At 44.6% G+C, this 26080-nt stretch overlaps 2 protein-coding genes across 3 annotated transcripts in view; both read right to left on the bottom strand.

Moving 5' to 3' along the window:
* The window catches only part of LOC126427277 (ankyrin-3-like), a 619134-nt gene extending 593320 nt beyond the window's left edge, over window positions 1-25814 (bottom strand). The window contains exon 1 of the mRNA XM_050089547.1: window positions 25553-25814. The gene's annotated coding sequence lies outside the window, so the exon portion shown is untranslated. The remainder of the gene's footprint in view (window positions 1-25552) is intronic.
* On the bottom strand, window positions 7630-25475 carry LOC126427280 (protein roadkill-like). 2 transcript variants are annotated; one of them, XM_050089549.1, is made up of 3 exons: window positions 24911-25475; window positions 20903-21049; window positions 7630-8034 (listed from the first exon to the last, which is right to left on the bottom strand). In XM_050089549.1, the coding sequence occupies exons 1-3, from the start codon at window positions 25471-25473 to the stop codon at window positions 7647-7649; spliced, it is 1098 nt and encodes a 365-aa protein (XP_049945506.1). In that variant the 5' UTR covers window positions 25474-25475; the 3' UTR covers window positions 7630-7646. The 2 variants fall into 2 exon arrangements, with proteins under 2 accessions (XP_049945506.1, XP_049945507.1); XM_050089550.1 differs by lacking the exon at window positions 20903-21049.
* Window positions 25815-26080: the final 266 nt, after the last annotated feature.

Here is a 26080-nt window from a genome sequence, read left to right as displayed (position 1 = left end):
CTCTGCTGGAGGATACCTTTCGATTCATTGAGAGGGATGGTCGTCTGCAATGTCTTGTACGTCATAAAGTATTTAATTCTACGAAGAGGTGCAATATATAACGACATTATTCACGTCTTCACGCAGCGCACTACGATCAGGTAGAAGGCGTTGCACGCAGAGAACTGGTAGCCAGGCTTAAGAACGACATACCAGTAGACGTATGTTTAAAAACGGTTTCGTAATACGGAGGGTATCAAAACATGCAACGTAGTTCGTGTTCTGTAATGCGTTTATAATTTTCAGGTGAATGAGAGCGGAGAAAACACTACTGAATCTGCAATTCGAGCAAGCTACAGGGTCGCTCACATCACTGCGACGAGTGGCAAACCGTTTTCGGTGGGACCTCTCGTAAAATCGTGCATGGTAGCAGTTGCAGAATGTTTGTTTCCAATGGAGGTGCAGGCAATTGGAGGGGTTTGCCTGTCGAAGCAAACAATGTCTCGTCGAATCCTGGACATGGCAGCGGATTTAGAGACACAGCTCAGAAAAAAGGCGGAGAGCTTTGTCGCATTTTCGCTAGCGCTTGACGAAAGCACCGGCATATCGGACTGTGCTCAGCTTGCAGCCTTTGTGCGTGGTGTCGACATGGAGCTGCAAGTAACTGAAGAACTCTTGGATGTGGTAGCACTCGATTGCACCGCAACAGGACGTGACATTTTTGAAGCTGTTTGTGAATTAGTGGCAATATGAATTTGCCGTGGGATAAGCTCCATTGTGTAGCGACAGATGGTGCACCACAAATGATCGGGCGTCACCAAGGTTTTGCTTCTCGTTTGAAAAATAAGCTCAGGGATGAATTCGGGAAAGACATTTTGACTCTTCATTGTTATATTCACCAAGAGGCACTGTGTGCTGAAACAGTAGAGCTAGGTGGCATAATGAAAGATGTCGTGAAGTGTGTGAATTTTGTGCGGCGTCACGGTATGAATCATCGCCAATTCAAAGGATTCCTGAAAGATATGGAAGCGGAGTATGGGGATATACCTTACCACAGTGCAGTTCGTTGGCCGAGTCGGGGAAAAGTTCTTGATGTTTTCTTTGCCATTCGTGGGAAAATATCCCTTTTTCTCGAAATGAAATGGGAAGAAATGCGTTGTCTGAAAGATATAAAATCGATATGAGACCTGGCGTTCCTAGCTGACATAACTATGCATCTGAATAATTTAAATCTGTCATTGCAGGGCAAAGGGCAGCTAATCGTTGACGTGCACGACCAGATCAAAGCGTTCATGGGAAAGATACGTTTATTTGAGAGGCAGATGAGTAGTGGACATTTAACGTTCTTCAATCGTCTTACTTCTTTAAAACTACCTCAAGGTACTACTTCCGGCTATTACCAAGCAAAGTTAAAGCAGCTCATCACGTCGTTTGAAACACGATTCCGAGACCTCACTAGTTTGGAAATGGAACTTAAGGTGTTCAGCACTCCTTTTTCAGTTTCCCCCGATGACTTGTCACCGTCACTTCAATTGGAGATTATTGATTTGCAAAATTCAACTTTGCTGAAAGAGAGGTACTAGAATACGTTGGATTTGTCACGATGGTATCGTTCACTACAGCAAAAAACATTTCCCAAGCTTGCTACAGTCTGGAACCACGCGACCGCTACGGTCGCAGGTTCGAATCCTGCCTCGGGCATGGATGTGTGTGATGTCCTTAGGTTAGTTAGGTTTAAGTAGTTCTAAGTTCTAGGGGACTGATGACCTCTGAAGTTAAGTCCCATAGTGTTCAGAGCCATTTGAACCATTTCCCAAGCTTCATAACAATGCCGCTCAGATCATGTGCATGTTTGGATCTACGTATTGTTGCGAGCAGCTTTTCTCAGCAATGAAAAGAGTAAAATGTAAGGAACGATCGTTTCTTCAGGATGCAACAATGAAGGCCATCTAATGAAAAGAAAATGTCAAGCTACAGAGGCCCGATAAATTCAGTATGCAATTTCTTGTAAAACAGTTGTTTCTTATTTATTTCCTGAAGATCGTATTTCCTGATGTAGCATGTCACCACGTCTTAGCATCTAAGAGTATGCGGTTGTCGATCTTGTAAGACGCAGCTGGCACATCAAAACGCTTGCCTTGCCGCCTGCCTCAGCCAGCCGTGCCACGTGCCGGCCCACTGGAATGGTCACAGCGAGCGACACGGCTCCCTGGAGCAGGGAGCGCTCCGCGGCTCACAACGGAGCCGACGAGCTGGAACAGCCTGCTTTACACCACCTCCACGGCCTCGCTTTGCTGTCAGTTGGAGGAAATTTTCTTCCAAAATGTCGCCCAGTTAGTCTGTCGCCTGCAGTCGAAGGCTTCCCGCCTACTTGTTCCTTTCCAGCCACCGTGGCCAGTGTTTCTGCAGTTAACACACATGAGTTTATCTGGTGGACATGGTTGCCTGTGTAGCATTTTATACATAACTGTTTACTATTCCCCAAATGAAAATTCTGTAGATAAGTAAGTCAGATGTAGGACTTGCCAACATGTTTTGTAGTATTTACAGTGTGTTATGTCATGTGAACGAATTTTTTTTAAATTATTTAGTGCTAATTACTAATTATTCTTACAAGTTTCAAATAATTCAAAATGTAATTCACACTTTACTTCAATCCTGTAGGCGACATTTGTAACTAATTTCCGAACACCGGATTTTGCAAGATTCAGCCGCGACTCACTCGCGTTACGGAAGAAGCGTTTGTACCGAGCAATGAAATGTATATTCACCGATGTTATGTGGAGGAGGTTACAATTTAATTTCCATTATCCTCCGCCAATTATTTTGGGACGAGGTAGACCTTTTGCTTTCTCAATTACAGTGTCACGGTCAGAGAAGCTGACAGGGGCTGCGTCGTAATCCTGCACAGTTGCTCACAGCCCGCTGTGGTGTGGAGTCTGTCAGGCCTCGAAGCCGACACTGGCGAGACGTGCGTGCAGTGAGTGCGTGTGGCGGCGCGCCGCTCAGCTACGGCTTCCGTGTCCAGACCTGCAGTCAGATTTTGCAGGGCGCCACAGAAGGGTGTCGCACCTTCTGAGTCGATGGCTGAAAAATCTTTCCCTTGGAGCTCTCTTGTTTGATGCGGAGGGAGTGCAGAGGTTTAGAGAGGTGACTACATTCGCAACGCCTGTCACAATGCGTCCTCCCGGCTCTTTTTCTGCATCCTTTAGTTGCTGCGTTCGTGAAGAGTTACTCACTGAAAAAGGCGCAAAATCTGCATTACGAAACTCTGCACTTGGCCGGTGGCACATGCGCGGGCGTATCGAATTGGTCTGCTGGTTCTGTGATGCTGGCACCCTTTCTGCCTCCAGACGGCTGTCGCGCTGGACCTGTACCGTACGTTTTTGACAGTTCCGTCACTCTCTTAATAGTAACTGGTTCCAGAACAGAGGAGCGTTCCGTTCGGACAGCTAGGCCAACGAATTTAATTACCATCAATGTTCATGTCCACCGCAAGGTACAGCGACTGTCACAATGTATCTGTGAAAATATATCATTTTAGATGTTTCAAACAGGTAAATAAAGTCTAAACACAAAGCTTAACAATATTCAGGGCCAACATTTTAATCAGAGTAATTTGTTTTGCAGACAAATGACATATACAAATTAGATTGAAATCAGCCTGCTCTCTCGCAGGCGAATTGTTTGACGTACTGACTAGCCTCTAATTCGCATCGTGTAGCGTGTGCTTCACATACACACATTTACCAAAAGATGTGGGACATCCTGATTAAAAAAAATAGTCCGATCGTGCATATGTAACGTCAGTCCCGGATGACGCGTAAATATTTAAGCGGAATGTCTCAGCGACAGAACATGCAATTGCACGTCTGCTGGGATAAAGTTGGACGTTTTCAGGTGTAAACCCATCCCTTAAAAGAACTGCCGTAGCGTTGTTTATTTCTGGATCGATAGTAATGACAGCTTGAAAGTCAGCGGATATACCTATACCTGTCATTGAGACTTGCTGCAAAAATAAAACATTACATGTATTAAATCATCTAGCGCACTAATTGTAACAGAGGTTGTTATCGAAGTTATGTTTAGTGTTAGTACATCGTGGGCTGCCATTAGATATATGTAGCGTGCTCTGACATAACTGCGAAATTGCTGCGAGAGCGGGTGAAAATATCTTTGTAATACTGGGACATTAAATGGCAGCCGGACGCTGGTGTCTGCGATCATCACCGACTTTGGAACTGTTGAGTACAACTGGAGCAGTAATCGCTAAACAGTATTACACATTTTATGCGGGAAGTGATGGTTCCGCTTTAGTTTCGGCCCCCTTTCGTGTGGCCGGTCTTTTCTCCGCCGCCGCCGCCGTGGTCGGACCGCCCCTACCGCTTGCTCCCGCCCCGCCGCTGCTTCTGCGCATGCGCGGCCCTCTGCCGGATTCGCTGCCCGCATTCTGCGTCGCTCCCCCACCTGCGAGTTTCCCCTCGGCGACTGCGCCGGCCGTTTGCGCGGGCTGTCTTGACGCCACCTGTTGCTGTTTGCACGTGAATAACAGTGTCGTAAGCGTTTCTGCCTTACAGACAAGACCGAATGTTTACACGGGCTTTCGTTACGTAGGGAGTAATGCAACATGTTACAGATACGTTGCTCTTTCCAGAAACAACTGTTTCTTTGGCGTCATTTTTATCGATGAAATTCGGATCTCGGAAATTCCTTTGTTATCTCGTGATCTGGCGTGCGCAGACGCGCACTTAAATGAAAAGAAGTGCTGTAAACTCATCGCTGTGAAACCGGGCTTGAAACGCATTTGGTCGGTACACACCTGTCTGAAGCGTATTTCACAATGCTCTTCAACTGCTTCCACTGATACCCGCGCTGTTGCTGCTGCAGAGGAAAGGAAAGCTGAAGCCTGTTTCTCGTCGCTCTTGCTAAGCACAATAATATTCCCAACTTATTTTCTATTTATGGTTACGGTCGTATTCGGTAACACTGTAACGGTCTTGGCATAGCTGATTCCCCGTTCTACCCTAAGAGATTCGAAAAGTTCGGGTCTATTTGTCACTTGCAAGTCTAAGATGCTGTCTTCACGACTCGTTTCTCAGATTAATGGCCCGAGGTAGTTTTTGAGTAAAGCACTTGGATCAGTTTCTCACGATTCCCTGGCCCTGCCGTCAGTCTCGGCCACCTATGTCGCCCACTGCAGAGGTGGCAGGTTAAAGGTTCCACCTAAAACTGTAACATGGCGAGGAAATGCACGCCAGATGTTCTCCGGGTTTCTTACTTTCCATTCAGAGCTCTTAATAGACGAGTAGTTCAAAGATATTTCTAGCATCGCTACTGGAACAGGAAAAGGCCGGAACAGCTGTGGTACTCAAACTACCCTCCGCCACACACCAGAATGTATCTGTGAAATTATCATTTCAGACTTTCCGAATCCCTAAATTATTTCAGAAAGGCGTTATCTTGTGAATTTTGGAGCAGTTTTGACACAAAGCGGGATGCGTTACATTTTATCTTCATTTGCACTATAAATACGGTAGCAGATCTGGTGCAGTTATTGTTTACAAGTCTCAAGATAAAGATTTACAATATTCAGGACCAATATTTTAAATTGAGTTATCTGTTTTGCAGATAAATGGTATGTATAAATTACATTGGAAACGACCTCCTCTCTCGCAGGCGAATTCTTTGATGTACCGGCTAGCCTGGATTTCGCATCGTGTAGCGTGTGCTTCGCATACTTCCGTACAAAATTTAATTTTTACACTTTTCTGTCGCACTGGACTGAGATTTACGTATTTCGTTATCAAAACAAATTTTAGCCATTTCTCAGATACCAACCACACACTTAGAAGAACTAGTTTAAATAAATGCGAACACGTTTCAAAATATATGACGTCTGTTTGGACAGCAGATGTCTGCCGTGAGTGCTATTGTGTTTGACGATGCGAAGAACACAGATGGAGTTCTGGGCTGTTCTCCGTCTACTGAAGCGTGCCATACCGTTCCAAAGTGCCGTAATAGCAGAGTGCAACAGGTGAATGGCGTTAGGCGCGATCCGAATTTTGGGGAGTCACCGTTTTTTTAGGACGCTCTAGCGCGGTCACCACTCGCCGTCAGAAAATCACTGCTGATTGCCGCATGTTGTAGAAGAGTTTGTCCAATTTAATTTTGTGTCGGGTTTTCAACTTTGAGAAACACGTAGTCTTTGTGAAAGAAATTAAAATCTGAGAAAAGTCGGAAAATTTTGAGGCTTTCGTTGTTAAGTCGACATACTACAGGGCAGGAAGCATTAAATTTTGATTTAGGAGCCCAAAACATGTGATTATGGAATCGCTGAGAAAAGACCTGCCGCAGTTTCTTAGTAAGTGGTGTCATTCCACGTAGGGTGGCTCTGCATAGTTACTCCTACGTAACTTACTGTTTCCAGCAATTTGTGATCAGCAGCGTAATTGTACAGTAGTGGATTTCTTTTCCTGTGTATGCACAGTATATTACATTTATTTATGTTGAGGATCAACTGGCAGAGCCTGAAGTATTCATCAATGCCGTGGAGGTCGCTCACCAAGTCAATACTGTCTCCTGGCGCCGCTGCTTCCTCACAGAGAATGTTGAGGAGCTTCCGTGTGTAACGCCGCCACATGAGGGCCACAGAAGCTCTTGTTCAGAATGCAGTCTGCCGCTTTGGTCACACATGCACGCACGGGGATGCCAAGTCTAATTGTATCACAGCAGAGAGGGGAATGAATGTTCGAAGTGTGGTCTGCTTCCAAAGCGTGTACAGAGACGCAAAAGTGTAATTTGGCGAAACTGCCGTATAATTCCAGTGATGGCTGCATGTCTCACGCGATTGAGTATAATTCCTTGAGAGATGGTAGGTTGTTCTGTAAGAGCAGCAAGTGAGGTGTTTGGGAGTCGAATGATTTTAGGTGGTTCTTCAATTCTCTTTATTTGAAGGTGAGCTGGCAAGAAGGCTGCAGATGGTGTGAGCATGATGTGGTGTGAGCACTGCTACCAATGTGACATTACAATTAAACACGAAAAGTACTTGTGCAGTGCACGCACAGAAGTGAATTCAGTGTGAAATCTGAAGATACATTCTAAGTGAACAGCTTATATGGCAGTAATATGAGAATGGTGCAGTTCGCAGTGATGTGATGTAGCAACATAGACACTGCTAGCAAATGGTTTGCAGTAATTAGGTAATGTAGGAGACTGGTGCAAAGAACTAACATTAACGCACAACAACCGGTATTCTCGCATTTGTGTCTTGGAAGAGATTGGGTGTTTACATTTTGAAATACAGGCGGTTGTGAGAGACGTCGGCTGTATTCTTGTAAGCTGTTTCAATACTGTATATGGGACGAGAAACACAAGAGAGAGGGAGAGAGAAGTGGAGTTTATGAATGATGGAGTATTTTGCAATTGTTGCCGAGCTTTTGCAGAAATTGCTTGTGAAATGTTTTACAGAGTGAATTCTGAAAAGGAAGGTTTGTCACGTTGGTTTACAGATGTCTCCTGTTGTTGCAGTAGTTGTGGTGTTACTGGAGAAATTGTGTGGACTTCAAAAGGTAGAAATGAATAGAGAAAGCGATCTTTTTTTTTTCAATTTTTTATTTTAATATCATGTAGAATGAAGTGCAGGATGCCATTTCCTCTAGTGGCGCGTATTAACTCTGTGTTAGCATCTTGACGACCTGCTGCCGGTTTTGCTGCCTGGCGATGTCCAGGGGGGTGTTCCCGTCATCAGCCCTCACCCCCCTGTCGGCTCCGGCCTGCAGCAACGCAGCCGCCGCTTCTGCATGGCCAAAGAGTGCCGCCAAGTGCAGCGGCGTCTGCCCCCACTGATTCCTGGCGTTGGGGTCGGACGCCGCAGAGAGCAGCAGCCGCACCACAGCCGCGTCGCCTCTCAGTGCAGCGCAGTGCAGGGCGGTCCACCCATCCCCGTCCCTCGCCCCCACGTCCGCCCCAGCCGCGAGCAACGCCCGCACCTCCTCCACCTCCCCCTCCATAGCCGCCTCTCTCAGCCTCCTGCCTCGCTCTGCATCAGAAAGGCTCCTGCACAAAACATCGACACACTTACTCTCTACTATTGAGACACGCACACCAAATGAAAGAAACTGTCACAGCCGCAAAACTGCCAACAATTCTGAATACACTTCTTCCGAGCAGCAAGTCACAAATCTAGAAATCTCGCTTCTGCGATACGGGTTAACCAGCGTATTACAGACAGATCCACAGCACTAGCCCATAATCAAAAACTTCACCCATCTCTCATTAAAAATAGGTGCACTCCATCCCGTAACAAATACATTTGGCACATTTCCTCATAGTTCACTCCACAGATCCACCTCCTTTCACCTCGGCATGCAGTTGCTACCCAATCCTTCATCTACATTCAAATAGACCCCTAAAACTACCTTCTCTGGGTACCAATTCCTTCTGTCACTTAGGAAGAAAACACTAGAAACTAAACGCATCTGTAAGCACCGAAATACTACTTCCTCACCAGACAGCTAAGTGATTCAGACCAGTAACATGGAAATTTCCTGACATACCGACAAAAGATATAAAAGTCACTGCTTCGTACACAATAAGTCGGTCGACATATTTCAAATACAACAAGGGCACCAGGTCGACTCTCCCTGACACACACACACACACACACACACACACACACACACACACACACACACACACACACACACACACACACACACACTACCCGCTGCATAATAATCGTCACATGTGCTCATATAATCATTCATGCAACAAGAGATACATCCACTGGAACATTCATTTCCATCTACTTACAAACTTTGCAACCCACCATATGGTCTGTGGCAGGCGGCATTCTGCACAACTACTATATTCAGTCATGTTAACTTTGTGCAACTTTTTGCATTTTCTGAAAATTCTGGACACAAAATAAGTTACACACCACTACAGAAGGCGTAAAACTTTACATTTATACTTAAAAAGTTCTAAGTAAACTTAAAGTGTACACCAGCTACGCTGCTTCCGAGTAAAATTTCTCTTTCAGTAGTAGTACAAACACTTAAGCCGTAACTTTAGACCAGTCTCAAAAAAGTACTGTATTTCCTGTATCTAATGCAATGCATAAATTAGATCATGCCAGAAAGAAATCAGGTGCCTGTAAGAAATACAAACAGAGTGTTGATTCATTATCGCATGTACACTTACAAATATCAAAATACTGGTATAGATCTGGCATTGCTGAACTTTAACCAATGTCACGGGAACCTCTCCCCACAGCTGATGCAAGTTAAAGGCTAATCCCAAGCGAGAGAGCCAGTAAGAAACTCCAAAGACAAGTGAAATACCAACTAGAAACTACAGACGTAATAAAACTGCTGCATTTAGTACAAAATAATCACTGTAGGTGGAGCAGCAACCATATGAAACAATAGTAGTAACTGGTACATATAAAAAGTTCTCAACTGACTGCAGTCATCTGCTTTTTCCGTTCCGCTCCCAAGTAGAGCGAGGGAGAAACGACTGCCTGTATGCCTCTGTACGAGCGACAACGCCTCTCACCCTATCTTCACACGCCTCGTCTCAAGTGTACATTGCCGGAACTAGAATTGTTCTGCAGTCACCCTCGAAAGACGGTTCTCTAAATTTTCTCATCAGAATTCCTCGAAAAGAACGTCGTCCCCCTCCAGTGATTCCGATTCGAGTTCCTGAAGCTTCTGCACAATACCTCTGAGTCACTCGAAACTACCGGTAGCAAATCTAGCAGCTCAGCTGTCAATCCTTTAGCTGTGTTCCTTTAATTATACCTGTTGCCGATACCAAACACTCGAGCAGTACTCGAGAATAGGTCGCACCAGCGGCCTACATGCAGCCTCATCTACAGGCCAACCACACTTTCCTAAAATTCTCCCAACAAACTAAAGTCGACCTCCCGCCTTCCCTACCGCAGTCCTCTCAACCTCGTTCCATTTCGTATCACTTTGCGAACTCTCGCTCAGACATTTAAGCGACGCCTCTGTGTCTAGCGGAACACCTCTACTGCTGTACCTCAACATTACATGTCTGTTTTTCCTACTCACCTGCATCAACTTACGTTTCTCTACATTTACAGATGGCTGCCATTCGTCACACCAACTAGAAATTTTGTTCAACTCGCCTTGTGTCCTTCTACACTCACTCAACGACGACATCTCACTGTACACTAGGGGACCACCAGCAAACAGCCGCAGATACCTGTCCACCGGACCATTTATGTATACAGACAGTAACAGCGGCCCCACCACCCTTTTCTGGAGCACTCCTGCCTCTGGCGAACACTCGCCACTGAGGACAACATACTGGGTTCTGTCACTTAAGAGCTGAGGTCCACTCACATACATGGGAACCTATTCCACACGTTTCCATCTCCTTCAATAGTCGAGAGTAATCCACCGTGTGAAATGCTCTGTGGACATGTACGAATATGTTATTAAGAGATGATCGACAAGCGCACCACATCACAGGAAAATCTGCACAATGCAAAGAATTGCGATCTTTGGGGTAAAAATGGCTCAGTCACCTCTGTTGCAATCACGGATTGTATTAAAGAGTCGGCACAGAGAGAACTGGGGGCTAATGTTGCCAGTCTCAAAAAGAAAGGATTGTAGTTTACACACAAGTCAGCCTTGCCGCTATTGGACGCATCACAAAGGCGACCGAAAATAAACCACGTGGTTTGCCAGAGCCGCCAAGAAAGTGCACTACGAAATTTGGAGTATAAATCCATCATTGCAAGGAGTTTCTCAAAATAGGTAATTTGATCAACCATAGGGACTTTTGTATGGCTAAAAACTAGTGCCGACATTACACAAATTAGTTGTTGCCGTAAAAACAAAAAAAAAAATTACTCGTATCACAAGAATGGTTGCGCTTCAATCCACCCAATCAAGGGGAACTTTTACCTCTTAGAGGAAACACAATGGAAGACCAAGTCTTTAGTTGTCCGGTATAATTGCACCACATTTCGTTTATAATCGCTTTGGAATATATCCATCCATTTAGGAGGGAATTGTAGATGAAAATGCCTTTAGGTGAACAGCTATTCGGTACTGATGTATATTCGTAATTTATGTAGCAACCTTGGCTTTTGATTTCTGTTCCTGTGTTGATGTGATTTACTCCACAATGTCGTGTTTCGGGAGGTGGCTATCGTCTGCTGTCTTGCAGTGGTGCCAACTCATTTACCTAAAAATGAACGCTGCCCGGATGGGTCTGCACAGTGCGTCGCCATCGATTTAAGGCGCGCGCCGCGGAATCGCCGGCACGGCATTTCGGAACCGAGGCATATAGGAAAAGCAGGCCGGCCATTCCGGCCCCAAGGGAGTAAAAAACTCGCAGACGCCCTCGCGCGCCTTGACGTCACGGAGAGGGGAGGAGGCTGCAGCGCCGAGCATTCAGTTTTGAGACAGCCACGAGCAAGACTCGCTGTAAGTGTGCCGCGGCAACATTGCATCAATAGTGCTCGGACGACGACTGACGCTACTTATCACGTGTTTCCCAAGGATGAGCACTTGCGACGTGAATGGATAGTTCGGTGCAAACGCAAGGACGAAGTGAATGCGGAAACTGCACGTGTGTGGTCAGCTCCTTATCGGCCAGAAGATTATGAACAGGATTTGAGAAATGAGCTTCTAGGGTTACCTTCAAGCAAGAAGTTATTACCAGCAGCAATCCCCTGCATAAATATTCCGAACTGGCGTGGACAAGAAATTGTGGAAAGCGGTGATGCAAACGAAAGGGTAAGACGTCTGCACATACATAACACTTTCAATAATTGAAACTGAAAAATTACCGTAATACAAACGAATTCACATAAATGCAATGCTTTTTGACGCATTACTATATTGCTTTATGGGAGTGAATGACTCGCTATATTGTACAGGCAATAAATAAAGTTGCTCAAGTGTATTTGCTTTTCCTCCTGGATATGATAGCTACATTTGTCTTAGAAATAGCCGTTTCTTTAAGTATTCTCGATATGTTGACTATTTTAAAGCTAGTATATAGTTCAAATGACAAAATCATCATATTTCGCGTAATCTGTTTACATTTACTTCTGTAACAATAGCTGATGCTAACCAGTTGTAAGTACACTCCCGGTTTTAGAGCTGTTCGTTGGAGTATTGATTTATTATTGGATACTCTGTACATCAACAAGCTATCCCCCTCAGAGCAAGAACTGAAAGGAAAACGACGGATGTTCACGCCTCCCGACAACCACCGTGCAAGCTGCGGTAACTGCATGTAAGTGGCACACTGAAAGGTGTCTCGTGGGTCCATCGTTCGGTTTCGTCACGTATCGGATTTGTCCGCAACACTTCACGTCGACTTCCTTGCTTTTTCGTTTCTGCAAACGTCATCGACCCTGCAGCTGTAGCGCCAGAACTGGGTCGTGAATCTAAACGATTGCCGTTTCTGTTGGTAGCGCTGGGCGCCGATTACGCCAGCAGTTCCCCGAGTCCACTGCAGCGACCAGTTTTGTCGTTTAGATTTTTGTTCATTTTCAACGTCTGTTTTTGAAGAATGTCGATGTGAAGAAAGAGCACACTAGTTCCGATAAAAATTGTGTAACGCAACTGGTGTCCTGTTTCTTCACATTTGAAATCGTCTTATTCCATTCAAACCGCCCCTCCCCCCGGGGCAATGGGTGTCACATATACTTGCCTCACATAATCAAAATTACACACTGGACCTGATGAAAGTTCAAAAAGCGACAACACTCCTTTACACAGTGAAAGTAAAATTGTGCCTCAGTACAGATTCACAAAAGGAACTTCAATATTTTCCGAAAACTGTGAAAAAAATCTAAATTAGAGAGACTGTCTTTAGTTGCCGTGGCGAGAAGACGTATTTCTAGTGATGCAGAATGTTGTCTGAATAATACACCACTGGCCATTAAAATTGCTAAACCACGAAGATGAAGTGCTACAGACGCGACATTTAACCGACAAGAAGAAGATGCTGTGACATGCAAATGATTAGCTTTTCAGAGCATTGACACAAGGTTGGCGCCGGTGGAGACACCTACAACGTGCTGACATGAGGAAAGTTTCCAACCGATTCCTCATACACAAACAGCAGTAGACTGGCGTTGCCTGGTGAAACGTCGTTGTGATGCCTCGTCTAAGGAGGAGAAATGCGTACCATCACGTTTCCGACTTTGATAAAGGTCGGATTGCAGCCTATCGCGATTGCGGTTTATCGTATCGCGACATTGCTGCTCGCGTTGGTCGAGATCCATTGACTGTTAGCAGAATATGGAATCGGTGGGTTCAGGAGGGTAATACGGAACGCCGTGCTGGATCCCAACGGCCTCTTATCACTAGCAGTCGAGGTGACAGCCATCTTATCCGCATGGCTGTAAGGGATCGTGCAGCCACGTCTCGATCCCTGCGTCAACAGATGGGGACGTTTGCAAGACAACGACCATCTGCACGAACAGTTCGACGACGTTTCCAGCAGCACGGACTATCAGCTCGGAGACATGGCTGCTGTTACCCTTGACGCTGCATCATAAAATGGCTGTGAGCACTATGGGACTTAACTTCTGAGGTCATCAGTCGCCTAGAACTTACAACTAAGTATACCTAACTAACCTAAGGACATCACACACATCCATGCCCGAGGCAGGATTCGAACCTGCGACCGTAGCAGTCGCTCGGCTCCAGACTGTAGCGCCTAGAACCGCACGGCCACCGCGGCCGGCGTGTTTGCATCCCAAACATTTCCCCACTTCTTACCTTTCCAAGTCTTGCATGTCATCTTGGCGTTCTATTTTTTTCTGCTTTGTTTCACATTCTCTACGGAGCATACTGATTTTGATATCAGCATGTGCTGCATTATTAATACTATTATCCTGGACACTAAGTATACAATTCGACACTGTCGATGATGTTTTCAGTGTGCATGTAGCACATGTAGGTGTGTGTCATCTTATATGTAGCGTTTTTAAAATTTTTTTACTTGTAGGTATGTACTTCCTGTGCTAAATTACGCGTTATTACCCGCATGATTTGTATGCACGAAAATTGAAAAATTTCTGTTTGTTGCCTGCCCCTGATATAATTTCAACACTAATTCTCTGTGTCTTCCATGACTGCGAGTGGAAATGGGTGTGCTTCTGTTGCCTGCCTGAGGTGCAGGAAGGTTTTAAATGTTCACTGGATTCCAAAGTCGATCAAATCTGCAGCTGATTATCTTGGTCAATCAAAGCAGAAAGTACTTGAATCTCTATACAGGAGGGAATCAACGTCTACATCTACATGTTTACTCTGCAATTCACACTGAAGTGCCTGGCAGAAGGTTCAATGAACCTGTTTCATACTATTTCTCTACCATTCCACTCTCAAATGGCGCGTAGGAAAAAGGAACACCTCAATCTTTCCATTGGAGGTCTGATTTCTCTTATTTTATTATGTTGATCATTTCGCCCTACATAGGTGGATGTCAACAAAATATTTTCCATCGGAAGAGAAAGCTGGCAACTGAAATTTCGTAAACAGATCTCGCCGCAAAGAGGACAGCCTTTGTTTCAGCGACTGCCACACCAACTCGCGCATCATATCAGTGACACTCTCACCCATATTGCGCGATAACACAAAACGAACTGCCCTTCTTTGCACTTTTTAGCTGTCCTCCGCCAATCGTACCTGGTAAGGATGCCACACCGTGCAGCAATATTCCAGCAGAGGACGTACAAGTGTAATGTAGGCTCTCTTTGGTAGGTTTGTCGCATCTTCCAAGTTTCTGCCAACAAAGCGCAGTCTTTGTTTCGCCTTCCCCACAATATTATCTGTGTGACCTTTCCAATTTAAGTTGCTCGTAATTGTAATTCCTAGGTATTTAGTCGAATTGACAGCCCTTAAATTTGTGCGATTTATCGTATACCCAAAATTTAGCGGATTCCTCTTAGTACCCATGTCGATGACCTCGCACTTTTCTTTGTTTGGTGCAAACTGACACTTCCCGCATCATACAGAAATTCTCTCTAGATCATTTTGTAATTGGAATTGATCGTCTGATGATTTTACTAGACGGTAAATTACAGCGTCATCTGCAAACAATCTAAGGGGGCAGCTCAGATTATCACCTAGATCATTTATGTAAATAAGGAACAGCAGAGGGCCTATGACACTACCTTGCGGAACGCCGTATATGACTTCTATTCTACTCGATGATTTGCCGTCTATCAGAATGAACTGTAACATCTCTGCGAGGAAATCAAGAATCCAGTCACACAACAGAGACGATACTTCATACGTATCAAACTTGATTAATACTGGATGTATACATGGACAAGGAAAAAAATTCCCGGATTTCCCGCTTAAAAATACACTTTCTCCCGCGTGAAAACACTTTTTCCGTCTTCAGTGACAGTATATTTCCCCTCGGAAGTGCAAAACTTATCAATCCTTTGAATGGTTATGGTTTTGGACATGGGCTTAGAATTTCCTGGCACTTTAGAAAACGAAACTCAGGGAAAAAGTCACATTTTGGAAATATCTTTGATGTGCAGCAACATGTACATTGCACACATTGGAATTCCACCAAACACCGCATGTTACTTTCCGAATCACTGAAATCGAGATTGCGATGCGCTTTTGTAAGCCAGCCACAGCTCATGTCACGTGATCTCGCCAGCTCATGACAGCGAGTATTCAGGGCATAGGACGCGTGAAGTAGTCAGCCAATAGCAACACCCCTGTTAAGCAGCGGTAACACACGAGTTAATGGCTTACATTAACATACATAGTGTTGCTACAAGAAAAGCAAAGCTTCCACATATAATATTGGTCACTAAGGTTAATAAGCTGCAAGAGAAGCTAGTCTTTCGATATAATGTTGATTTTTGCGCATGTTACACTTTACGATACATCACACAAATGTGGCAGGAAAATGTTTAATAACGACATAAATGTCTGATCTCCAGGGTTCGAAATTCTTCTACATGGCTTGTCATCAAAGAGTTGATTTTTAAATGGAGTCAAACACTCTGTGATTTAAGAATTTCATGGTACATCCTCGCGCATAGTCCAACTTACGTTAAAAGATATTTACTTTGAAAGTAACGCTTTTCAAACCAACATTCGCAATATTTTTCCACGAGCTGCTGGAAACAGGTTCGTTCCAGCAGCTGCCGGAGAGCGCCAGGTAAGAGCCGCCCCGCGCTTGCGCAGCTAACATGACGTAGGAAGCCCGTATGTACGTACGTGTAAAACATTGAAAGATCTTACATTACGTTGTAAAAGCAGTAAGACGTCACAGGGTACTCCAAGAGATCAGAATTTCGTGAACCACACTAAAATGTGCACATTTAAACTGCTACTTAAAGCGCACATTCGTATGTCCAGATTCAGATGTAAATTTTCTTGGAGTACCAGTGCTGCATTATCTCATGTTTGGTTCATTATTATGGAATAATGCCATACGTGCTAGAAGATGAAAACTTGCACTTGAAATGCAGCGACCAGTTGAAACTAGCCAGTACTGTGGAATTAAAAATTTCGTTTCAAATACATTGGATGCCTCTGCAGAAAAGGTTAATAAAAGCCAAATTTCTTTAGCAAACAGACAAAAATAACTTATTGTTCTGCAAGGCGATTAGTGCTTGACTGTCAGAAACTTGGAAATAAAGTAAAGTCTGAAACTAATAACGTATATCAGCCTTCGGTAATTATGTGAATGTATTTTAATTCACTTGATACCTCCCGGCCAAAGATATCCGTTTTGCTTTCATTTGACGCGAGAGTAAACGGAAGGAGAAAAAGCAAAGTCACTGAACGTTAACACGGTTGGTTGGTTGTTTGAGGTTAAAGGGACCAAACAGCAAGGTCATCAGTCCCTTGTTTCAAATAGACTCCATTCTGCTAACGGGACATCTCAGTATAGTCAGAAAAGTAAAACGGATAAAGGGGAAACGTAAAAGGGCAGTCACGTTGTCATTAGTAAAAACAAATGAGGGAAGTTGGCAAGAGAACGAACCCAACACTATGCTGAAACAGCATAGGCAAGACCACCTGTGACTTAAAAGGTACAACTGCTATAATGCAGAAAGTACGTATGGGAATAGAAAAACTAACCAAGCCTTAAAAAGAAGGGGTAAAAACAGAGTAAAAGGGAAAGAAAAGGGGATTCCGCTCAGGGAGGTGAATCGGGAATCTCTGAACACTGCCTACAGTGGGAGACACCCAAACACTCACCGCCCTGCCCCAACACCAGAGGGAGATTAAAAACTTTAAAACTGAGAATAAAAACCACTCTCCCGGAGGAAACCTAGAACCAGAGAGACCATCCGGGAATCATCAGCCAACATCAAAGGTAAAGTGTGGGGGAGTCTGTACTTAGCACGCAGAGCCAAAAGAAGGGGGCATTCAACCAAAATGTGGGCTACTGACTGGAAGGCTCCACAACCACATAGCGGGGGTGGCTCATCACGCAAAAGGAAACCATGGGTCAGCCTGGTATGGCCAATGCGGAGACGCCACAGTGTGGTCGAGTCCTTGCGGGAGAGGCGAAAGGAAGAACGCCATGGGCCTGGATTCACCTTAATGGCACGAAGTTTATTAGACAGTGGAGTAGCCTCCCAAGAAGTGGCCCATGACTGTGCAAAGTGGGATTTGATGTGAAGCCGTAAATCCGCTGCAGGAGGGGTTACAGAAAACGGGGGGTAAGTAACTGCTCCCCCAGCCAAACGATCAGCGAGCTCATTACCCGGGATACCCACATGGCCCGGGACCCATAGGAAGTCAATGGAACAAGCAGCACGGTGAAGATCAGCGAGATGGTCATGGATGGCAGAGACCAAGGGATGGCGCGAAAAACACCGGTCAATAGCAAGAAGGCCACTCTGCCAGAATCACCTGTTTAGTAATTATCCAGCGATTATTCTCCGGTTAGGCGTTATTACGTGTTCGTACAACGTGTTTTCCGCGCTACTCCCAGAATGGAACTTAAGCGGCTGCTAACAGGAAATGTGCAACTTGCCCTCTCTAGTGAAGCGCCTTGGTCCAAAACTTTGTCGAACTTTCATTTTCTTTGATACAGCGACAAGATAATACGTTAATATTTCGTATCTGGATAATACGTTAATATTTCGTATCTGTTATTCCTGTCGGTCGTTCATTTCCACTCTGGTAGTCTGAATCTATGGACGTGGCTATTCGCTCATCATCTGCATACCAGTCAGTCACACACACACACTACATTCACCCGTGCGGCTTTATTCCACTCAGCTCGTGTAGCCCCGTCCCCTTTGTCTGCAGGAAAGTTTATTTCCAGATGCGACGAGGATTCCCCTGGCAGGTACATCACGTACACTATGCACGCATTCAAAAATCAACTTACGATTCATTCAGAAATCAACTTAGAATGTGATCCAAAATGTTCACAAATCAACAGCGATGAGCTTCAAACTCTTTTGAATAATCGAAAGACCAATGTGCTCTAGACGCTAGGTGCTTTGTGAAACAAGGTTATTTTTCCTCAACAATACGAATTTCCCGCCCCCCCCCCCCCCCTCGCCACAGAAATTGGCGCCCGATTCAGATACTCTGGTTTGCTGCGTGCAGAACCAACACCGACATTTGTTTCCAGAAGCGGGAGAAGGTACTACTCAAGAAGCGACTCAACTGCGCATGCGCGTGATTCCGCTCGTAACTGCTTAAATGAATCTAATGTAAACAGTTGTGACTTAACGCTCATCAGAGGTAATTTGTTGTTACGAAGCACTGCATTGTCTTCCTACAGCCTTTCACACATTTTGCTGTTGGCAGACACTTGTATGAGCACTGTTTCGTTTATATATAAAGCATCCCCTCGTTCATATTTTGTTGCTGCAGTATTATTCTCCAGCAGCGGGATACAGTAATGTCCTTAGTTAGAGTATCGGTTATTAACAGTCACAATGACAAAAAATTAACTGAAAACTACATCAATGGAAAACTCCCGGGATTCTAGAAAATTCCCGTTTTTCCCAGTTTTCTTGCGGATGAAAAAATTCCTAGGTCTTTCCGGGATCTTCCGGGCCGTATACACCATGTAATAGTCTCTTGTTAGGAATGGTATCAAAACCCTTCTGGAGATCTAGGAATATGGAATCGATCTTAGATCCCTTGTCGACAGCACTCATTACTTCATGGGCATAAATAGCTAGCTGTGTTTCACACAAACGATATTTTCTGAATCCGTGTTGGGTATCTATCAGTAAGTCATTTTCTTCAAGGTGAGTCATAATGTTCGAGTACAGTATATGCTCCAAAATCCTACAGCAAATTGAGGTCAGTAATATGTCTCTGTAATTCAATAGGTTACTCTTATTTCCTTTCTTGAGTGTTGGTGTGACCTGTGCTACTTTCCAGTCTTTAGGAACAGACCTTTCGCCAAGTGAACGGTTGTATATGATTGCTAAGAAAGGCACTATTGTGTCTGCATACTCTGAATGGAACCTGATTCGTATTCCATCTGGACGAGAAGACTTGCCTTTCTTAAGTGATTTGAGTTGTTTCACAACACCTAATATATATAATTTTTCGTGAAGGAATTAAGGAAAACTGTATTTAGTAACTCCGGTTTAGTGGCACCATCACTGAGGAAACTGCTGTTGGGTATATATAAAACTGAAGTATAAAATGGTCCATACTTGATACTGAAATCCACCGGCTATGAAGTCATCTTGCAAATGTATCAGTTCACTGTGAGATGTCAATATATTTTTCAGTACGACCAACTATCTTTGCCCACGTCAGTTGCTCATTTCTGAAACTAGAAGTTTACTATACCATGCAATTATGCAAAACTTCTCCTCTGTGAATCAAATCCACTACTTATCATACGTGGTGACCTCCATCATCCATCGAATACAGGAGTTTGTTTACGAGTGACGAGCCATACAGTGCTGTACGCATCTCCACTCAGCCACACCCACTGCATTTCTCACTTCTCGAGAGCAGATACCTCAACCATTAGACCAGCTGATTCGTTTGCTGGCGTAGATGGAATTACCATTGTGGATCATGTTTTTTACCCATGGTTTGCAAACACTACCGCCAGAGGTTCTCATGTACATCCTCTGCAGTAGGGTAACATCCACCGATTCGATTTCCCTTTTGCTACTCTTCCCACAAGTCCCTCGGGATAAACTCTAGTGCAAGTGTCGATGAGACACTGAGTCAGAAGTGGAGGTGTGCTCAGGCAGCCGACTGGTCAAGGAGACTGCCTGCAATAAGCAGCAAATCTGGGTTCCTGTTCCAGTGCGGCACAGATTTCCAATAGTCACTACAGATGTAACTCACTAGGGAACCATTTAAGGAATATTCAAATTACATTTTAAGACAAACCCGAAACAAGCTGCATCCTCATACCGGTACTAAATAACTTTGTAATTATTACTTTTATTTCTGTTTACCTTTCTTTCGTCATTTCTTCCCGAGTGTCTTCAATAACTTATATCTACAGCCATTCACGTAAGTTTTGTTGAGTGGAATTGTGTGAAACATCCCGTTTGCATACCCATTTAATTCAGAATCAATTTGTAAGACACACAATCATCACTAAAAACAAAATCTAGATTCAACACATCAATATATAAAGAATCTTTGGAAATGGGTATGATTTGTATGTGAAACTTCCTACGTAGCTAAAGTTGAGCGACTCTGAACTGAACTTAATTCTCACGGCAAATACAGAGAGCGAGAAATCTTCTGCACATGTGCTCAATCTTCAAAATATCATAGCCAAAAAAGTGAGAAATAAGTAATGTTTAATGGCAACTGTAACCTCTATCCAAAAACTGAAGGAATCTGTATTTTATTTTATTTACTATATCGGCTGATTAATGCCAAAATAAGCAGTACTCTGAGGGTAAGACTTGGGGACGTGTGGCAACACAACTCACCGGAAGCGCGAGACGGCTGCGTCATCGGGTGGAGGGGTGTGTCGGGCAGACGTGGGAGGCGCAGCTGCAGCAGGAGACCGGCTGTGGCCGCTGTGGGGTTGACTGTCAGAGTTGGGGGTGGACCCGCCCCCTGTGGCGGTCGGCGAGCTGCACAGAGAAACACTGTGTGGGTGGGCGTGTTCACACAGGGGCTCACTGCAGGCGGTACAGCTGAGGGACTGTCCACCGGGGCAACAGGACACACAGTGCCAACAACACCAGCCCCTCACGTAACCTGACTGTGCCACCAATTAACTGGTCTTTTTCTGCACTACTTCTGCTATATACCCCAATGGCATAGCTTAAGATGCAAAACAACAAATTTTTCACAATGAAGCACAGACCAAATCCCAAACATCAGGGCCAACAATTTTGCTGCCCTGACAGAACAACTATCAGACACAATTTAGAAGCAGTTAAAGTCATCTGGCTGCTACTTTTGGTTGTGAGGTGATTTGAAAACTGATATATGGATGCTGAATTATATCACTGGAGGAAAAAGAGAGAGAGAGAGAGAGAGAGAGAGAGAGAGAGAGAGAGAGAGAGAAACTGATAAGTTGGGGTATCAACTTACTGTTTAAACTATATGGTCATGGATATGCAGGCGCTCTGATGTGAAGCCCGAGGGAATGAAGAAGATGGACAAGAATTACAAGAGCTATGCTATAAAAGTTATCGAGAGTATATTCAAAATTTGCATTTGAGTAAAGCAAATAGAACTGTATATATGCATGTAATGTCTCCACAATTCGATTCCTTGGAAAGACAACAGTGGTGATGTGTTTCATAAACAACAATTTTCGTGTTGAGCAGTTTGCAGTAGAGGCCACCATTAAAAGAAAAAAATGGATTACACAGTGTATGCAATTTTATCTGATGGACAACGTTTACAACTTGCGAAGTAACCTGTAGTCTACTGAATATGGATTTTTTTTTTTAAATTTAAAAAGAAACAAAATAGACTTGTCTGGAGCATATGTATCCGAGAGAGAGAGGCAACAAATGATAGCTGGATGAAAACGTCACATCAATACTGACATTGTGGGAGATATGTCGTACACCTGTAGATGAACAGCGAATATAATCTGCTGTATGCCCGTAGCAGGAAACCTGATAGGATTCCCTGGACGACCTCTGGTAACGCCACAAGGAACTTCAAAAAAGACAGGGGGCAGAGATTTCCTGTCTGCTTTGTTAAAGGGAATGCACGGAAAATATTCAGGGCGATAGCTGAACAGAGACGAGAAGGAAATGTGATTGTAAGGCACAGCCTTGAGTGTGACAATGTTACTGTGCTGGCTGGAGTATTCTCTTCTTGTTTGCCCCCAGTGTGCATGAGTAGCCCCAGTGCTCATAGCTCCTGCTTGACTGGATATCTCAGGGAGTCACACCCTGCTCTTTGGGGCCAGTCACCCAGGGGTAGCGTCTTTTTTAGTAATCAGGAAAGTCCAGAGTCCCAGGTTTGAACCTCACCATCACTTTAATTTTGAATACGAATCATCAGCATTGGTGTCTGAAGACTTCCAGCATCAGGTGTCGCCCTCTTTCAGCCAACAGCCTTTCCAAAGAGGGCGGAGGGGCCGACAGAGGTTCAGGGCACTCTCTTTCCCTTGAGGTCTGAAACTGCTCCTAAATGAGGAAGAATTGGCAATGATCAAAGGTTGAGTAACCAACGAAAGGATAACGTTCTATGATTCTGGAGCTGGAAAGTTAGGAGTTCGAATGTGGTTGGGAGCCAGAAAATAAGAAACGGATTTCTGGTCACATGAGAATAGGGTAGTAGCAACAGCAGTAGGATTCAGTATCAATAGAAAGGCAGGGCAGAAAGTGAGTATAGATATGTTCTCATGAGAATCAAAAGCAAACCAACAACATGCATAGTTCAGGTATACATGATGACGTTGCAAGTTGAAGGTGGAGAGAGAGAAAAAGTGAGGATATTGAACAGGTAATTCAGTACTATGTAATAGTCATGGAGGGACTGAAACGCGATCATAGGGGAAGGAGTAGAAGAAAGGGTTACACGAGAATATGTACTTGATAATAGGAATAGGAGAGAACAAAGGCTAGTTAAGTTCTACAGTAAATTTATCGTAGTAATAGCTGGTATAGTCTGTTCAAAAATCACTAGACGAGGAGGTATACTTGGAAAAGAACCGAAATATGGGAGGTTTAAAGTCACACCATATTATTGTCAGGCAAGCATTTTGAAATCAGATACTGGACTGTAAAGCATACCCAGGAGTAGATATAGAGTCATAACAATTTAGCAGTGATTAAGAGTAGGCTCAATTTTACGAGACTCGTCAGGAGCAATCGATGTACAAAGAAGTGGAATACAGTAGTACTAAGGAAAGAAGAGATGAGATTTATGTTCTCTGAGGCTACAGTTACTGCAATAATAAGCAGCTCAATAGGTAGTTCAGTTGAAGAGGAATGGATATCTTTAACAACGACAGTAACAGAAGTTGGAAAGAAAAACGTAGGTACAAAGAAGCTAACTGCGAAGAAACCATGGAAAACATAAGAAATCCTTCCGCTGATCAATCGAAGATATAAGTTCAAAAATATTCAGGAAAATTCAGTAATAGAGAAATATGTCACTTAGGAATGAAATGAATAGGAAGTGCAGAGAAGATAACGTGAAATGGCTGCACGAAAAATGTGAAGAAATCAAAGAAGAAATGATTCTTGGGACGACTGACGCAGCATATAGAAAAGTCAAAGCAATCTTCCACAGAATTAGAAGCAAGCGTGGTAATATTAAGAGCACAATGGGAACTCCAGTGTTAAATACAGAGGCGAGATCAGATAGTTGGAAAGAGTACACTGAAGGCCTCCCTGATTGGAACAACTTGTCCGATGGCGTGACAGAAGAACAAGCAGGAGTCGGTATGGAAAATATTGGTGATTAGAATCAGATTTCAAAAGCGCTTTGGAAAATTTAAGATCAAAGAAGGCATAAGGTATAGACAACATTCAATCAAAAGTTCTAAAATCATTGGGAGAGGTGGCAAAAGGTCTATTCTCACTGGTGTGTAGAATGTATGAGTCTGGCAACATATAATCTGACTTTGAGAGAAATATAATCATCACGATTTGGGAGACTGCAAGAGCAGAGGAGCGTGAGAATTATCGCACAATCAGCTTAACAGCTGAAGTATCCACGTTTCCGACAAGGATAATACACAGGAGAATGAAAAGAAAATTGAAGTTCCGTGACGTTCATAGGATTTGTGGTCCTGGAGAAAGCGTTCGGCAATATCAAGTGGTTCAAGATGTTAGAAATTCTGACAAAAATACATGTAAACTATAGGAAAAGACGAGTAATTTGCAATATGTACAAGAGGCAAGAAGGTAAAATAAGAGTGGAAGACCAAGAATGAAGTATTCGGATTATAAAGGGTGTCAGACAGGAATGTAATCCTTCGCCCCTACTGTTCAATCTATACATGGAAGAAGCGATGACGGAAATAATGGAAAGATTGTAGAGTGAAATTAAAATTCAGGGTGAAATGATATAAGATTTGCTGATGACTGATTCCCTCAGTGACAGTGAAGAAGAATTACAGGGTTTGCTGAATGGAATGAACAGTCTAATTAGTACGGAATATGGAATCAGAGTAAATCAGAGAAAGGCGAAATTGATAAGAAGCAGAAGAAGTGAAAACAGCGAGAGACTTAGCATCGTGAACGACGATCAGTAAGTAGATGACGTTAAGGTGTTATGCTATGTAGGCAGCAAAGAAACCCACGACGAACAAAGCAGGGACGAACATAGCAGGGACGAACAAAGCAGGGACGAACAAAGCAAGGACGGACAAAGCAAGGACGGACAAAGCAAGGACGGACAAAGCAAGGACGAACAAAGCAACGACGAACAAAGCAAGGACGAACAAAGCAAGGACGAACAAAGCAAGGACGACATCAAATTCACACTAGCGCTGCCAAAAAGGGAATCGTGCTTACCTGGCTTCTGCAGGTGGCTCACCGAGCATACTGCTGACTTCAATGACTTCTTGCGGGTACTCGAGCACAGCGTCCGCCCAGCCCCGCGTGGCCATCACCTGCGGGTGGTCCTTTATGAAGGCGACGGCAGCCCTGGTGGCGTCCGGGCACGAGTGCCTCACTGCCGTGACGGCCGTCGCCGCTGCGGTCTCGACGGCCAACTGCGAGATCAGCTGCCGCTCGCAGGCAGCCTTCAGGGCCGACAAGCCGTATTTGTCGGCCGCCGAGAGCAGCTGGGCGGCCGTGTCGGGCAGCTGGGGGGCCTGCAGGGTATACGTGTAGGCGACCAGGAGCCTCAGCACCGGGCCCTCCACGTCGTCGATGCTCACCTGGCCGCAGCTGGCCTCCAGCATGTCGTGCGCGAACATCGCTGCGAACACGGGGCTCGCGGCTGCCAACACGGCCCTGTGAGCCGCCACCCTCGTCTCGCCCGCCACCAGCGTCACCAGGGCGCCGTCACCCCCGTCTAGCAGGGCGGCCAGGGCCTCGGTTGTGGTGTTCTGAACCTCTGTAACTGCCGACATGATGGGTGGTCCTGAAACACAGTACCACTGAGCAGCCCTCACACTAGACCCTCAACACTTGTACGAGGCGCATGCATACCTGTATGAAACAGCAGCTGTTAAAGCGTTGTCCACCCTAAATCAATTGCAACGTCACCAGTTTCCTTAAAATGACAAGGGCCCATACTGCTTCGCGATCACCTAAGGTTTGTAACTACCACTGTGGTGCTGTGATAGACTGCTTTCACTCTCTAAAAATGTTATCGTTCTCAGTCAAAAGATGGTTTATTTATGTCTCAGCAAAAAAATTAGCAAAGCAACAAACTTGTTTCAGCCATAAAGTTACACGACTTATATTTAAGTCCAAGTTGGTAGCACCTCTAAGTAGGAAAAATTTTCTTCCTCCTCATCCCAAGTTCCTCAGATCCGTGACACCTGATCAGAAGCAATGTACATCTAATGCAGAAATCAGTTTCCTCGGTGAATGTCTCAGGCTAGGCACGATTAAACTTGACCGGCCACCTTGACCGAGTGATTCTAGGCGCTTCAATCCGGAACCGCGCGCGTGCTACGGTCGCAGGTTCGAATCCTGCCTCCGGCATGGGTGTGTGTGATGTCCTTAGGTTAG

This window comes from Schistocerca serialis, chromosome 11, assembly GCF_023864345.2.
Source record: "Schistocerca serialis cubense isolate TAMUIC-IGC-003099 chromosome 11, iqSchSeri2.2, whole genome shotgun sequence".
Lineage (NCBI taxonomy): Eukaryota > Metazoa > Arthropoda > Insecta > Orthoptera > Acrididae > Schistocerca > Schistocerca serialis.
Note: the sequence above shows the minus strand (reverse complement) of the source record. Positions and strands in the feature narration are given on the sequence as shown.

Coding starts and splice junctions, on each gene's coding strand:
- LOC126427280 (XM_050089549.1), bottom strand. CDS start 25,473: ATGTCGGCAGTTACAGAGGTTCAGAACACCACAACCGAGGCCCTGGCC. Junction 21,050..24,910: donor GAGCCACCTGCAGAAGCCAG/GTAAGCACGATT, acceptor TTCTCTGTGCAG/CTCGCCGACCGCCACAGGGG. Junction 8,035..20,902: donor GCAGCCGTCTCGCGCTTCCG/GTGAGTTGTGTT, acceptor TGTTTTGTGCAG/GAGCCTTTCTGATGCAGAGC.